General features: G+C 37.9%; 1 protein-coding gene across 2 annotated transcripts in view; it reads right to left on the bottom strand.

Annotated features, from left to right (window-relative positions):
• LOC110103119 (ATP-dependent 6-phosphofructokinase 6) overlaps positions 1 to 15,002 on the bottom strand; it is a 25,561-nt gene extending 10,559 nt beyond the window's left edge. Inside the window, exons 1-10 of one of the 2 annotated variants that reach the window (XM_020831704.2) lie at positions 14,840 to 15,002; positions 14,537 to 14,728; positions 13,998 to 14,044; positions 13,850 to 13,889; positions 13,648 to 13,710; positions 13,421 to 13,558; positions 11,942 to 12,100; positions 11,779 to 11,832; positions 10,575 to 10,643; positions 10,362 to 10,491 (exon numbers count right to left, since the gene is read on the bottom strand). In XM_020831704.2, the coding sequence (XP_020687363.1) occupies positions 10,362 to 10,491; positions 10,575 to 10,643; positions 11,779 to 11,832; positions 11,942 to 12,100; positions 13,421 to 13,558; positions 13,648 to 13,710; positions 13,850 to 13,889; positions 13,998 to 14,044; positions 14,537 to 14,638 (802 nt within the window). In that variant the 5' untranslated portion in view covers positions 14,639 to 14,728; positions 14,840 to 15,002. Of the gene's footprint in view, positions 1 to 10,361; positions 10,492 to 10,574; positions 10,644 to 11,778; positions 11,833 to 11,941; positions 12,101 to 13,420; positions 13,559 to 13,647; positions 13,711 to 13,849; positions 13,890 to 13,997; positions 14,045 to 14,536; positions 14,815 to 14,839 lie in introns of those variants that run through there. The other variant, XM_020831696.2, reaches the window with a different exon arrangement.
• Between the last annotated feature and the right edge of the window lie 410 nt (positions 15,003 to 15,412).

Below are 15,412 nucleotides of genomic sequence, written 5' to 3'. Positions count from 1 at the left end.
GGAATCGGATACCAACGTGGGAGGGAGGACCGGGACACTTGGGGAGCACCTCATCTTCGAGGAATGGGAGGTTATGGGGAGTACCGGGGTAACGGAAGGGATCCGAAGGTGAGGAAGTTGAAGATGCCCATCTTTGAGGGGGAAGATGGCCATGGCTGGATCTACAAGGTGGAACGGTATTTTGCAGTCAACGGATTGACAGAGGAGGAGAAACTGACAGCGGCAGGACTGTGTTTGGAAGGGAAGGCACTGGCATGGTACCAGTGGCGGGACATGAGGCGACCTATTCGAAGCTGGGGGGAGTTCAAGGATTGCCTGCTAGAGCGTTTCCGAACCAGCAGCGGAGGGGATTTCTACGAGCAGTTCTTTGCGCTGACACAGGAAGGGACAGTAGCAGAGTTCCGGGACCGGTTTGAGTACCTAGCTAGCAGGTTGGATCGTCTTTCTGATACCGTGCTTGAAGGGAACTTCATGAAGGGGCTCAGACCAGAAATCAGAGCCGCCGTTAGAGTGATGAGACCACACGACCTGGGGGAGGCCATGGAGTTGGCACAGTTGGTCGAGGACCAGAAGCATCTGGAGAGGGGGACTCGAGGCAGCAGCTCTGGGGGATCCCACAGGATGACGACCACGTTTTTAGCTTCCAAGGGAGCTGCACCGGGGGGTACACGAGAAGTACCAAAGGAGAGGTCTGGAGGAGGAGGGCCTGGGGGAAATTTTAAAAAGCTTACTGATAAGGAGATGCAGGAGAAGAGGGCCAAGGGATTTTAATTCAGATTTTTTTTAATGCTTTGAATATTGTTTGGGCCCCACTTAATTAACCATAATTCCCCTCTTCCCTCTCTCTATTTGGCCGGCCCCCTTCAATGGGCTTTTCTCTCTCCTATTGCATTAATTGATCCTCATTTACTCTCCCCCTAATCCCTCATAAACCACAGGCCCCTCCCCATGATGGAATTAATTTGATTTTCAAATTAATTCCCCCCATCCCACCTAATTAGAAATCAAATTCATATTTCTAAATGTTTCTACCAATCCTCAATCCCCTCCTCCCTTGCCGCCCCTAGTCTTTAATGGATTAATTTGAATTTCAAATTAATTCCCTCCAATTTCAATTAACCTGTATTTAATTTCAGGTTTCTAAATTTCCCCACGCATTATCCCACGATTTCTCCATGTTCTCCTTAGATTATTACTGCCAGTTTTGGTTTCCAGCAGAAGGATTCTGTTGTTCTATGCCTCGGAAGTCCATCTGCTAGGGTGCCAAGCACCCAAGACCACATAGAAGCAGTCCAAGTTGTTTCCCAACAGTACGGGTTGCTATCCAGGGAAAACCTGCACATGTTTCTTGCTGTCCAGCCTACTGGAAGGTCTTCAAACGCTGCTCGGACATTTCAAATTGCTTACCACAACTTCAAGAAGGTTCTTGGATGTCGTCTACTTCTTTTCAAGCCCTCCAACAGCCACCAGAACTTCGTATCTTCCAATTATTTGGAGCCGTCTCTCCAACCCCGGACGATCACCCGTCTCTCCAACTCCAGCCAACTCTCCGTTGATCACAACCGTCGACATCCTCTGTCTTTCAGTGGCATCACTGGGCTTGCTAACCTTCGTCCTCCGCTAACCCTACTTACAAAGAGCGAACGAGATGGAAACTCTAAGGTGAAAGTTATAATTGTTATGTGGTGGATTATCGTTAACTGCATGCTTGTTTTACTATTTTATTGTTATTATTTTGAATTATCCTGTTAATCTAACGTGTAACTGCATGCTTGAAGCAAGTCAATAATCACGAAAACTGAAAGTCCTAACTTAGTGAAACATTAATCATATGATTTCATTACTAAAACAAATTTCTTAATAAAATCCTACAATTCCGTTGATTGTTTCACATCAATTTTGGTATCAGAGCATGATAAGCATGTATTGCATGTGCTAGAAGTTCCTAGGAGTCTAGATTAACCTTTTCTTAAGCTTGTTTGCATGCATGCCATCGCATAGTAATTTTTATTCACTATTTTGTTTGCTGCGCTCTAAATCCCTGCACCATTTTCATCACTTTAATTAAGTCTATGCCATTGTTTAAGTGTTGCCCTTGTCACAATAACATCCCTAGTTGTCTAGGCTACTTAAACAATCATTATGGCTTGCTGTCTAGAAAATTTCTGCAGTATTTAAAGGACTTTTGGTGACCCTAACATAGCATTTAGGTGCTGTCCACTTCCCAAAACCCATCCTAACACCTAGGCTTCTTCACCGACTGCTGTGGTTTGCTGTCCACACAAAATCTGCACCATTTAGTTGCATTAGGAGCATCTCATTTAGTGTTTTAGTGCTGTCCAAGCCTTAGCAACCTTCCTAAGTGACTAGGTTACTTAAACCACTAGCTTAGCTTGCTGTCCAAACATTTTCTGCACCCTTTAGTGAGTCTAAGTTAGCCTAGCTTAGTGTCTAAATGATGTCCCTTACACTCACTCTTCATTAAACATCACTCAGCACTTTCCAATGGACCCGATAGGACTTTAAAAGAAGTTAGATGACCTAGTTAGTCTTGTGGGCTCTCTAACTAAAACCATGAAGGAGGAACATGTTGACTCAATGTGTGTGCCCCATTCGGCCAGTCATGTTAGTTGGAATATGCCCCACTCTGCTTATCAACCTAGACCTGAGCCTAAGCCTCAACGACTGCACTTAGAGCCACATTACAGTCTACCCACCTTTGATGGTTCCTCAGACCCTCACTACTTTAGGGAATGAGTTAGACAATTAGAGGACTATTTTGAATCACGTCATATCCCTGAGTCTCACCAGTTTAGCATCGCTAAGTCTCACTTAAAAGGTCGGGCTCTTCAATTTTGGATGAGGTTAGAATATCATAAAGAGTATCGCGGTGAGTACCCTACTTCTAATTGGAAAGACATGAGGCAAGAACTTAATTTAAAATACCGACCCTCTACAAGTGACCAACCATCTGGTTTTAAGTTTAAGTCACCCCATGTTTATCAAACCTTTGGGTGTTGCACTTTCAAGACCTCTACCCCTAGTGACCATCATCTAGAGCACCACCCTACTTCTTTTGTTGGGACAAACCGTGGACATTATTATGGTCGAGACCACCTATCTTTTAGTAACATCAGGGTTGCTGCCCCGCCATGTAGGTCTTCACCTAGCCTTGATGGCCGACCCTCTATTGGGTCTTCTGTTGGATCAATCCCATATGACTCCCCACTTGGACCGACTTCTAGCCATCTCAGTCAACCTGTAGCCTCCCCAGCCCTTGACCCTACAAGGTGATTTTAATAAATAAGTGCATTAAAAAGAAGAAGTTTACTAAACCTGAGACTGAATACATCCATTTCATGGATACTAATGATAACGATGACTTCTTTGAAGATGAAACTGAAATGATTGAGTCAGACACCCGGCATGACTTAAACCCTAAGCTAGGAAAGTTGGAACCTTTAAACATCGACACCTTAGCCCTCCTAGTCTCCTCGATGATAACTCTTTGGATAAGATTTGTCTGGATGATATTAACTTGATCTCGAAAGGAGCTGATCTGGCTGTGAACACTATGAAATTAAATTCAAAAGTTTATGACTTAATCATACCTTCTACTGAGATGATTATGAGTAATTCTGATTCAATTTTAGATAATTCTGATGGCAACGTGAATAATCTCGAGTTATAAGTGAGTCAATTGAATTTATCACCTAATTTAATTGAACCGGAACCCATTGATCTTAGGGTTATGACCATATCTGATCCTACTGAGAATATTCGTATGAATTTGGAAGATAGTGATTTGACCCTGAGTGGTTCTGAACCTAATTGGAGAATTGAGCATCCACATGTTTTATTGGAGTCTATTTTAGGAGTTGCCCTTTAGAATTGCATTTAAAAGAGTTTGACTTTCTTGATCGGACTTATCTCACCACTCCTCATACCGACTTTAATGTTAGAGAGAGTCTTAGCCCATACTTTCATGTCACCACTCTAACTGTTGTGCCCACTTCTGTTATGGATACCCTACCCAATTTTTTGAGTCTCATACATGATGGTGACTCTTTGGGTTATCCCATTATGGCTGTGAGTCAGGACCCATCATCTTATCTTGTTCCTGATTCATTCGTTTTGCCTGCTATGTTTTTGTCCTTCCTTGTTAAGGACCATCTCTCTCCTAGTTAGATGAATTTGCTAGATTACCCTGTTGCCCCTAGGAGACTACTTACGACCATAACTGAAACTTCCAATAGAAATGCCCTGGTAGCTAAGGATGTCTTCATTGCTCCCCCGACACCAGTTCCCTTAGACCTGAACACTTTAGATCCCCTCATTTGGTGACTAATCTATATTTATCAATGAGTGCTTGTGACTCTGTATGTTTGTGTGTTTATTTTCTGTCAAAATTGTCTCTTTTAAAAAACTGTATGTGAACCCACAATTATTGTCATTCATCATGCACACCGGGTCTCTTGCATCCACATCTGCATCTCATCTTCAGAAATTGAAAAAGGAGATTAATAAGAAAATTAAGTTAAGTAATGGTAATTATAAGCTTAATGCGGATCCTAAGTAAAGATTTAAAGAATTCAAGGTTGGCGATTTTATTATGGTACGGACTCGTCCGGAGCAGTTCCCACAAGGAACCGTTAAAAAGTTACATGCTAGAGGCGCAGGCCCGTTCAAAATAATATCCAAGAAAAATAGTAATGCTTATATGTCATACCTTTCCGAATGTTTCAACTTTAATCCTATATTTAACATCGAAGATCTAGTAGCCTTTGAGGGACGAGAGTTTAACCCTGCAAATCTAATAAACATTGAGCCTTGTGTGACCATACCTAGTGAGATCCCTAGCCTAACTCCACTCCCAAAATTTCCTACTTTACCTAATGTGGAGGAGATGGAAGCAATACTTAGTGATGAAATCATCTCCACTAAAGATAGTGGGCGCCACAGGTACTTGGTCCAATGGAAAGGGAAAATCGGAGGCGAAGAACACATGGATGGATCGCGAGGAGATACAGAACTTGGACCCCAACCTGCTAGAGCTATAGGAGAGTCACGGGATACTTACTCGACGGGGTCGAGTTTTTTCTCCTACCAGGGGAGAATGATGAGGACATCCACCGTACATTTTGACATCAGCAGGATTGTAGATCGACAGCTACGATTCATAGTTTTTATTTTTGTGTTTTTGTGCATTTATTTATTTATTTTTCAGTTTTCCATTTGTACCCATATGAGGGATTTGTGTCATGTTGTAGCCTGAGGGCATTTGTGTCTTTTACATTTTGTGCTTTGGAGGCCTATATATAAAGGCCCAATCTTTATATTATCTTCTAATGATGATTATGAATGAGAATTCCACTTTCTTGTTAGATCTCTTTGTGAGTTCTTGAGAGGAGAAACCCTTGGTGGGTAAAAGCAATACCCGTCAATTTTGGTGGATTCCAAGGTTCGCAATTCTTCAATTTCTTTTTTTATTTTTCTCTTCCCTTGTATCATTTGCCCTCTCCTAAACTCCCCACCGCCGGCATCACCCCCTCAAACTTCTTTTGGAAAAACCCGAGCCCTTCCCACCTTTGTCGTCGGCCTCCTTGGGCCGCCCAAGCCGCCTAATATTTCCCCCACCCACCGGCCGGCCATCTAGCCGCCGGCCTCCAACCCTCCACCCGCCGGCCCATCTTTCCCCCAAGCCTACGCATTTGAAATTCAAATTTCAAAGAGGCATTAATTGTTTTCCTAAATTAAGTCCAAGAACTTAGGAAAGTTATTTAACTGAATTTCAATTCAAATTTGAAATTCAAAAAGCTTTCCAAATACTATAACTTAATTTTGGAAACCCCTCTTTGGAACAAAATCTGAATTGTAATTCATATTTTCTTTAATGCTTTGAATATTGTTTGGGCCCCACTTAATTAATCATAATTCCCCTTCCCTCTCTCTATTTGGTCGGCCCCCTTCATTGGGCTTTTCTCTCTCTTATTGCATTAATTGCTCCTCATTTACTCTCCCCCTAATCCCTCATAAACCGCCGGCCCCACCCAATGATGGAATTAATTTGATTTTCAAATTAATTCCCCCCATCCCACCTAATTAGAAATCAAATTCATATTTCTAAATGTTTCTTCCAATCCCCAATCCCCTCCTCCCTTGCCGCTCCTAGTCTTTAATGGATTAATTTGAATTTCAAATTAATTTCCTCCAATTTCACTTAACCTGAATTTAATTTCAGTTTTCTAAATTTCCCCAAGCATTATCCCACGATTTCTCCATGTTCTCCTGAGATTATTGCTGCCAGTTTTTGTTTCCAGCAGAAGGATCCTGCTGTTCTATGCCTCGGAAGTCCATCTGCTAGGGTGCCAAGCACCCAAGACCAAATAGAAGCAGTCCAAGTTGTTTCCCAACAGTACGGGTTTCTGTCCAGGGAAAACCTGCACATGTTTCTTGCTGTCCAGCCTATTGAAAGGTCTTCAAACGCTGCCCGGATGTTTCAAATTGCTGACCACAACTTCAAGAAGGTTCTTGGATGCCGCCTACTTCTTTTCAAGCCCTCCAACATCCACCAGAACTTCGTATCTTCCAATTATTTGGAGCCATCTCTCCAACTCCGAACGATCACCCGTCTCTCCAACTCCGGCCAACTCTCTGTTGATCACAACCGCCGACATCCTTTGTCTTTCAATGGCATCACTGGGCTTGCTAACCTTCGTCCTTATCTAACCCTACTTCCAAAGAGCGATCGAGAGATGGAAACTCAAAGGTGAAAGTTCTAATTGTTACGTGGCGGATTATCGTTAACTGCATGTTTGTTTTACTATTTTATTGTTATTATTTTGAATTGTCCTGTTAATCTAACGTGTAACTGCATGCTTAAAGCAAGTCAATAATCACGAAAACTAAAAGTCCTAACTTAGTGAAACATTAATCCTATGATTTCATTGCTAAAACAAATTTCTTGATAAAATCCTGCAATTCCGTTGATTGTTTCACATCACAAGGTACTTCAAAAAGCATTCTGTATCAAGCTCATTTAGATACAAACACACCTTCCACGCACCTCTATACATGTTTGACACACTAAAAAACGTGCTTGGCATGCCTTTTAAAAAAAATTAGTGAGAAACACAGCCTATACATTCTTGACATGGATGAGACATGTTCAAGTTGTTTCTAGTTCAGTAAATTTCAAGTTCCTGTTGAGCAATTAATGAATGTCTTGGTGCCAAGTATGTTGGTCCAATTAGTGATACATTAATGTCCTTATAAATTATGTGATTATTTTGAAGATTATACTCTAATTTTTATGTTTTTGCATCTTTTTTAGGCAATGTAACGTTGATTTCGACAAACTCATGTCCAAATAATTGAGGCTAACGCTACCAGCCTACCAATTATATACTCTTTGTGAATAGTAAAATATTATTATAACAGTTTACCACCCATTTTGAATAGATTGAACCACAACTTAAGTGGTTATGAGTCCCTAAACTAATTGATTGCACATTAACAAAGCAAAAAACTAGACTTGGATTCAGTATACCGTTAGACGGTCTAGAAATCTCTAGTACGGGCTTTTTTTGTTGTGAATCTTAAATCTAGTCTGCACAAATTTACGTGGACCCATAGAAGGCGATTGGAGGTTTGATTGGATCTAAATTTAGTTGAGTTTCTAGACCCAAAGCCTTGTTCATAGTGAATCCTTTACTTAAACTTGACTTGAGCATTGATGGTGTCTCCCATTATTAAATCATATGATTTGACCCAAGCAGTGGAATAAATAAACTACACCAATGCTATACCTAGGTTTTCCAACAAACCCTATCGAACTAACCAAGCCCTAGCCTACTAGGCTAACTTGACCCCAACCTAATTGGCCTAGGTAGGCCCTATCTAACCCTAATTAGTTTGATCTAGGCACACCATAGGCTCGACCAACCTAATTTAATCTAAGTTAGCCTAAACCAAATGTAGACCTAATTGACCAATTGAGTCAATTGAATGAGTTTAACCAACCAAATCCCAAATAGATGGACCCTAAGCCGTTATAGAATCTAGGTTGACCCCAAAATGGTTAACCTGGCACAATGACCCAACTAAACATTAACCTAACATAGACCCAATGAAGGACCTCAATTCAATTAACTTAGCTAGGCCCTAACTTGCATAATTGACTTAATCTAGACCTCCCAAGGATCTAAACAAAGGCTTGATGATTAAGTTGACCAAATCTAGTTTGGTTTAGCACAAACACTATCCAATTACCCAATTGACCTAATTGGTTCAAATCAGCCCAACCAATAATGTTGGTCGAACCATTCATTATCTCAAGACACAAGCTTACCTTAGATGCTGATCTTGTTTGATTGACCAACCCAAGACCCATGGCTAGCTTAACTCCAGCCCAATCCTAGCAATCAAGGGCCTAGGACCTTAATTAAGTTAAGCTAGCACCCAAGCTCCTAACAAGAGTCCTTGGTAGTCTTTTGAACTCGTTATAGTCTTTGGTGCACCTAGCTTGAACAATTCTTGAAGCTAAGACTCAATCCAAACCTAAGATCAACCACTGCTCTCTTCATTTAGCCATTAGCTCACCTCACAGATTAAAAACAATCCTAGCTTGGCCAAGGACCTCCTTTAGGTATGTTTGAGCCTTTTGTTAGTTATAAATAGCCTTTGACAGCTCCCTAAACCCAAGCAACCCCCTTGAGCTCAATCATGCAATTGGCATCGACACCCGGACCTCATCCTATATAAAACTTGAGGAACTTTCCTAACAAGGCTACAAACCCACGCCCGACACTCCCTAGCCTTCTCAAGCGCCATAGAGTCCTACCCATGAAGTCATGTTTAATAACACAGGTATTATTTGAGGTTATGGTGGCGATTCATGCAATACTAAGACAAGAGAAAGGTGTAGATGTCTATGTAAGTACCAGAAGCTTCCAATCCATTGACAAGAAATGACCATGATTTCCCCTCTAAAAGTCCGCCCATACAAGGGTTTTTTAGAGGTAGAAGACATCATATCATTAGATCTACGACATCTTGATCCGAAGATTATGATGTTATCAAATGAGAGAGTTTTTATAGTGATTTCCACTTCGAAATGATCAAATACATATTCACCTAACTCTCAACCATTTGATCAGCGATTAACAACTAAGGTCTACAATAGATTGAGTTCCCTTAGACCCATGGTCCCCAAGGCCATGCCAACACCAATCAAAGCCTACTACATATGTAGCCAATCATGAGGACATGCTTCATAATCACTAAAGAGTGTCTTTGAGTCAGCTGATTGGAATCGAAGGGTTGAGATACAACCAGCTAGCTACTAAATCAATTACTAAATAGGATAATAAGGATAGATATTAATTCTAAATGTTTATAACTTGATTTTTTTTATAAATTCATAAATAAGGAAAATTTATAAAATATATGAAACAAATTATAATAATTCAAGAAAAATAAACTTTATTTTTTATAAAATTAAATTCTATCTCACAAGATAGTACATTCATCTCCCATGAATGCTCTTTTAAAGCTGACAGTAATCAAATTAATATTAGATTTTTTTTCTTTTTTGTTGATCCTTAAGCCTTTTATGCAATATAAATAATAGTATACTTCATTTTATGATTCTTTTGTATATAAAATATTGATAGTAGTGGTTTTGAGTGCTAATCTTATATTAGTAAATCATAAAATAAAACATTATGTCCATCGTGTGGAATGCTCTACTTTTATGGTTGTCATGTCCACATATCTCATGTTTGCATTTGTACTTTCATAGATTTAAACTAAAGTTAAGTAAAACATTTAATCTGGTAAACGGATATAGCGTGATGCAAGTCAAAGCATGGAAATAAACTTAAAAGTGAGTAATACATGGCAAGGAAAAAAGAATAATAATAAAAAATAGATGAATTCAAGACTGATAAAGAAATTTTGTGGCCAGCACTGAGAACAGAACCTAATAAATTGGATGCAAGATATCCAAGTTGCCATTGGAAATGCCCAAACATAAAACATGCTTATGTGATGTAGACAAAGATAAGTTTCCAAAGCCCACTTTGGCACTCTCGGAATATTTCTATAATTCATAATATCCTCAATCTTATCAATCTTAAGAAAGTGCCATTGCGGGCTTTGGCGTGTTCAAATTCAACAACTTTGGCATTGATCATACAAAAATGACCAATAACACCATCAGAGGTGAATAACTTGAGTTCATGCCTTGGTTAAACTAACATAAGGGATTTAATATCAGATGTTAATTACTGTCTTAGAAGACTTGTGAAGTCATAGTTCAAAACTATTTTACTCCAATACAAAACGGAGTTACAACTAACCACTGTAGCGACCCATCAGCTTGACAACACCTATTCCATGTTCAACACTCCCAGCTTCAACATGTGCTGCATTAATAGCCCGTTGAGCCTCTTCAACGGCAGTATCAAAACCAAATGATTTGTCAATTACCTAATCCAAAACATCAAAATTATGCAAATAAATAATTACCCAACGAAGTCCTGAAAAGAATGCAATTTGTGAGAGAAAAGTACCGCTATGTCATTATCAATTGTCTTGGGGATGCCAACAACAGAAACTTTGAGACCGCGCCTTCTAATTTCCTGCACATTCTCTTAGATTAAGTAGACATGAATAGGGTGTAAATTGAGCTGTCTGCCCATAAAACCGCCAAGTTAATCCATCATGGGTTTAAATGAATACACTTAAATAGACTCCAAACTCAAATAAGATTACAGTTCAGAGCTAGTTTAACTAAGAGGGTTTGCCCTAAAAAAGACATGAGAAAGGCTCCTTGATGAGGAATCAAAATGCAACAAGTTCATAAACTCCTTTGATACTCCAGTAAAACTGACTGAATGCAATTTGATTAAATAGATGGTTCTAATATAGTTCTCTATGTTTTCTTTCTTCAATAGATTATTTTCAAGATCTTCATTAAAATGTACATTTCTTGAATTATGAACCTTTTATACTGGTATAATTTATAAAATGCTGCTCTTGAAAACATGATCATTCTCACTGTAATTTGAGTTTGAAAGGTGATTCAACTGTAGAAGTCTAGCATAATTGTGTAAGGATTTTGAAATGAGGGATGTAATGAATAGGATATCACTTATTCAAAAATTTTATTTACTGTAAATAATCCATTCATTTAAGAGACAATATTTGTGTGGCATAAAATTGCACTTAGCCAAAATTATGAGTAATTGATTTGTAAATAATCCTTTAAATTAAAAGCTATTCGCAATATATATTTATATGTAAAATAAATTTACAACACATATGATAGAAAGCTTTTTTGTTAAAAAACCTCATTACAGTCATGTGCATTTTGATCATTAAGCTGCATGCTCAGGACATTATATGGCTTTAAAAAAGCCTAAATAGGCTAACTGTATAACGTACTGACATGCCAGTATATATTTGTAATAGCCCGTGCAATAAAAGGGTTAGCCCTCTCCAGATAATTTTGTGAAGGCTTTAACGGGCATGGGTTGGTCCAGGATCTCATTGGCCTAATTGGCAGCCAAATGAAGGACTCGCTCCCTTATGAGATCTTCAACCAATAAAAAATTGCTTTCATAAAAACTCAGGGAGACATGTAGATTAACAGTAGATAGCTCTTGCAAATGTTTTCATTTTTGCAATTTCTACCACAGTGATGATTGGAAGAAGAAAAAAAAACCTACAAATAGGAGGGAATTGAAAAGGAGACCAGGAACATTCTTTGAATACCTGAAAAATAACCGAGGCCCCCTTCTGAGTTCCATCCCCTCCTATAATGTAGACCTGAGGATGTAAGTACACATAAACAACCAGCTTCAAGGCTACAATCTTCTTTGCGGTCATATATAGGATCATAAGAACTAGTGAGATACTGTGATTATTTCAACTAAACCTGATTGATCCGACGGTCTTGAATGCTATCAACTATCTTTGATGTGTCATGGCCTCCTCGTGATGTTCCTAGTATAGTGCCTCCCCTTTTATGAATATCATTCACACTTTTAGGCGTCAATTGAACGGTATTGCGAGCATAGAAACCCTTATATCCACCCTGAAAATGGAAATCTTCATGTTAATAAATGTTAAAAAAACATATCCATTAGCCTTATAACACCTATTTTGGGTCAACTTTAATGAATCTTCATTTAGCATTTGATTCTAGTAAGTAATAAGTTAAGTATTAACTCTATTCTCCACAAATTATTTGAATAAATTCTATTAATGTGACATGAGATCTACCCATTTTCCTTTCAAATGCTCCAACACTAATTTATCCATATGTATAATGATGCATTTTCACTTGTAATTGTATATGTTCAAACTACTTAAGTCTGTTATCAACCACCTTATCTTCAATAAATATCATTCCAACTATTTATCCAATATAATCATTCTTTAATTTGTCATTCTTAATTTGATCACTCATCCCTCTTCATATTCTCACTTCTACCACACGCAACTTAACTATTAATTATATTTTACTTCCCAACACATCCCTCTCAATATACTCATTTCCATCATGATTAACTTGGCTATTAATGATATTTTTGCTTCCCAACACTCATAGCCAAACAACATAGCAAACATAATAAAATAGTCATCCTGATAATAGTTCTATTAAACTTACCATCGATCATCCATAAAATTCTCTTATCGCATAACAAAATGTAAATAAAAAGGGAAAGAAACATAGTTATCAAGCATAAAAGATTTCCAATAGTTGAATAAGCCTAATGAAATAGAGGAATGTAAAATTCTGAAACCAGACTAGCTCAAAAGATGCACTGGATAATAGAACGCTCGCTGATTCTACTTTCATAGCATTAGACAGGGTATATTTCAGCGGATTATATGGTGAGAAGAATTGAATCAGGGTAAGTTACTAATTTTGAATGAAGCTATTGTTTTTATTGTTAAAATATCAACGTTCTCCATGTCCAAGGAGCTGATGTATGATTATTCAATTACTTTGCATGGAAAGTTATCTTAATAACAAGGGTAAATAAAAATGTAGAAGCATAACACAGTACCAAAGAAGAAATACTAAATCTTCATGTGTATCTTACTGACCAATTCAATTGATAGAGAAAAAAAAATTGTTGCAGGAAGCACAAGATAAACAAGATCATAAACAAAACACCATGAGAGGTAATGATTGGAATTCATTTCTAATTTAGGAAGGGCTAAAGTGTGATTGATACAAAATCCATATTACAGGTTATTCTTACAGGTATACCATGTTCCATTATTATAAATTTAATATCAACTTCTGAATGCATCTACAGTAGAATATAAAAGTAAGGAGCTCCTAACAAAGAAAGAGCAGAAACATGAACTTTATGGATCTTAGCAGGGACACTGGTATTCTCACCTCTATGCCAAGGATCCTGGAAACACCATACATATGAGACAAGCCACAAACTAATTCCCTAATAACTGTATTAAGCCCTGGGCAGAGTCCACCACAGGTTACAATGCAAGCATGCACCTCATCTGATTCAAAATAAACCTGACCAAATCCATATTCCAATATCTCCCATTAGTCAGTCAAAAATAATTTATAATTAACGCGAGAAGCATTAAGTGCACACGGTCTACCTTTTGACGAGGCCCAGCACGTCGAAAATGAGTCCCTCTAGGACTACTTTTGTGGACGACAATCTAAAAAACAGATAAGTAAGCAAACTCATCAGATAGTATATTAATTCAACCTTTTAAGATGCAACAAAAGATTTAGAAGTCAGCATGATAGTAGATCAGTTAAAATAAAGAAAACTTAAGTAGAGGCCACAAAATTCACCTTTTGTGCAACTGTATCATCTATGTTGACAAAATACTGCCTGAAAGTAAGAGTATAGGTAGTTACAGTTAATAAAAATTTCCACTTTACGATAAGCTTTCTCATATAACTTTAAAAATAAGTACAAAATCCATCCCTACACACATACTTGACAACTGAATATGCTGGATTATCCTGGAGAGGATTTGGATACGTCTGCAAAGAAAAAAGAACATAGAAAAATAGATAACTCTTAGTAAAAGATTTACCAACTTCACGAATATAAAAATAACCACAAAATAATTTTTCGGCATAATCGGAAATAATTCTTAAGAAAAATGAATCATCCAAAGACTTCTTCGTCCAAATTCAAGGCAATATCTATTCAGAATCGCATACAAACTTATTTATATCAATAACTGCAATCAGCAGTTCAATTCCAAGCTAAAGTAAATCAATTAACTTCTAGGTTAAATTAAGTATCTGCAGCGCAGGGAGAGCTTTGCTTCACCGTTAGCAGGAAACAAACCAAGGGCGGCGCAATTTTAAGATTAACCCTCATGCAAAATCCCATCTTCCATTTCAAAATCGAAGAAGGGGAGAAATATGAAAATCAAACCATCTACGCATACAACAATTAATATTCAGAATCACAAAACAACAAGACGTAAAATCAACTCATCAAAAAGAAATTTGCAGAGAACTCACAGGCAAGTCAGGAATATAATCCACAAAGTGCGGCACATCCTCCAATACATAACCAGCTTCTCCATGAACAAGCTTCGGCTCATTCCTAAGCTCCGGTGCCATTGCCGTACCCAATGGAAACCTAAATTTCCCGTCAGCACCCGCGTTAATGGAAGAAAGCGAGCTCCTTAGACCGAATGTGTGGTATGATTTCTGAGAAACAGAAGCATTAGAGGCGGATTCCATTATTTGATATTAGAAGAAGAAAACAGGCGGAGGAGATTTCAAATTAGGAAAGTTTTCGAGAAAGAGAAAAGCTCGTACTTTTTTATAGGCGATGAGAAAAACTCTCCGGCTCCGGCTGAGTTGTTTGCCGTTGGGTTCTCGTGAATTGGAACGTGAGATGATTGAGACCTTTAAGAGAAGGCGGAATTGGGGAAGAAGAGGAAGAAAAAGACGAGGAGGGAATTCAGCAGAGATTTTTCCGTTGTCCGAACACCTTGGGTGTTTTATTTACACGTGTGTGATTTCCCGTGCTTTTCTTGTAATGGTGATTGGTGGACCACATAAATTATAAATATTAAAAAAAAAAACTTCTATATATAAATTTATTTGAGCGTAAAATACTAAAATTACGCTATGCCGGTGATATAACTTATAATTATATTGAGAACTTATCTGATAATAGCTTGATTTTAATCAGTTTAGACTTTCTTAAAATAAATTAAAAAATATTATATATATATATAATTTATTTGGTCAAATATAAAATTTTGATATAATTTTCAGATTTTATAATATTTAATTATTGTGCAAATTATTTTAGAAATGACTTTTTCTTATAATCTAATTTTTTTACGCAAAATATTATGAACACTTTGATATGAATTTATATGG

This window comes from Dendrobium catenatum, unplaced genomic scaffold (genome assembly GCF_001605985.2).
Source record: "Dendrobium catenatum unplaced genomic scaffold, ASM160598v2 fragScaff_scaffold_465, whole genome shotgun sequence".
NCBI lineage: Eukaryota > Viridiplantae > Streptophyta > Magnoliopsida > Asparagales > Orchidaceae > Dendrobium > Dendrobium catenatum.
Note: the sequence above shows the minus strand (reverse complement) of the source record. Positions and strands in the feature narration are given on the sequence as shown.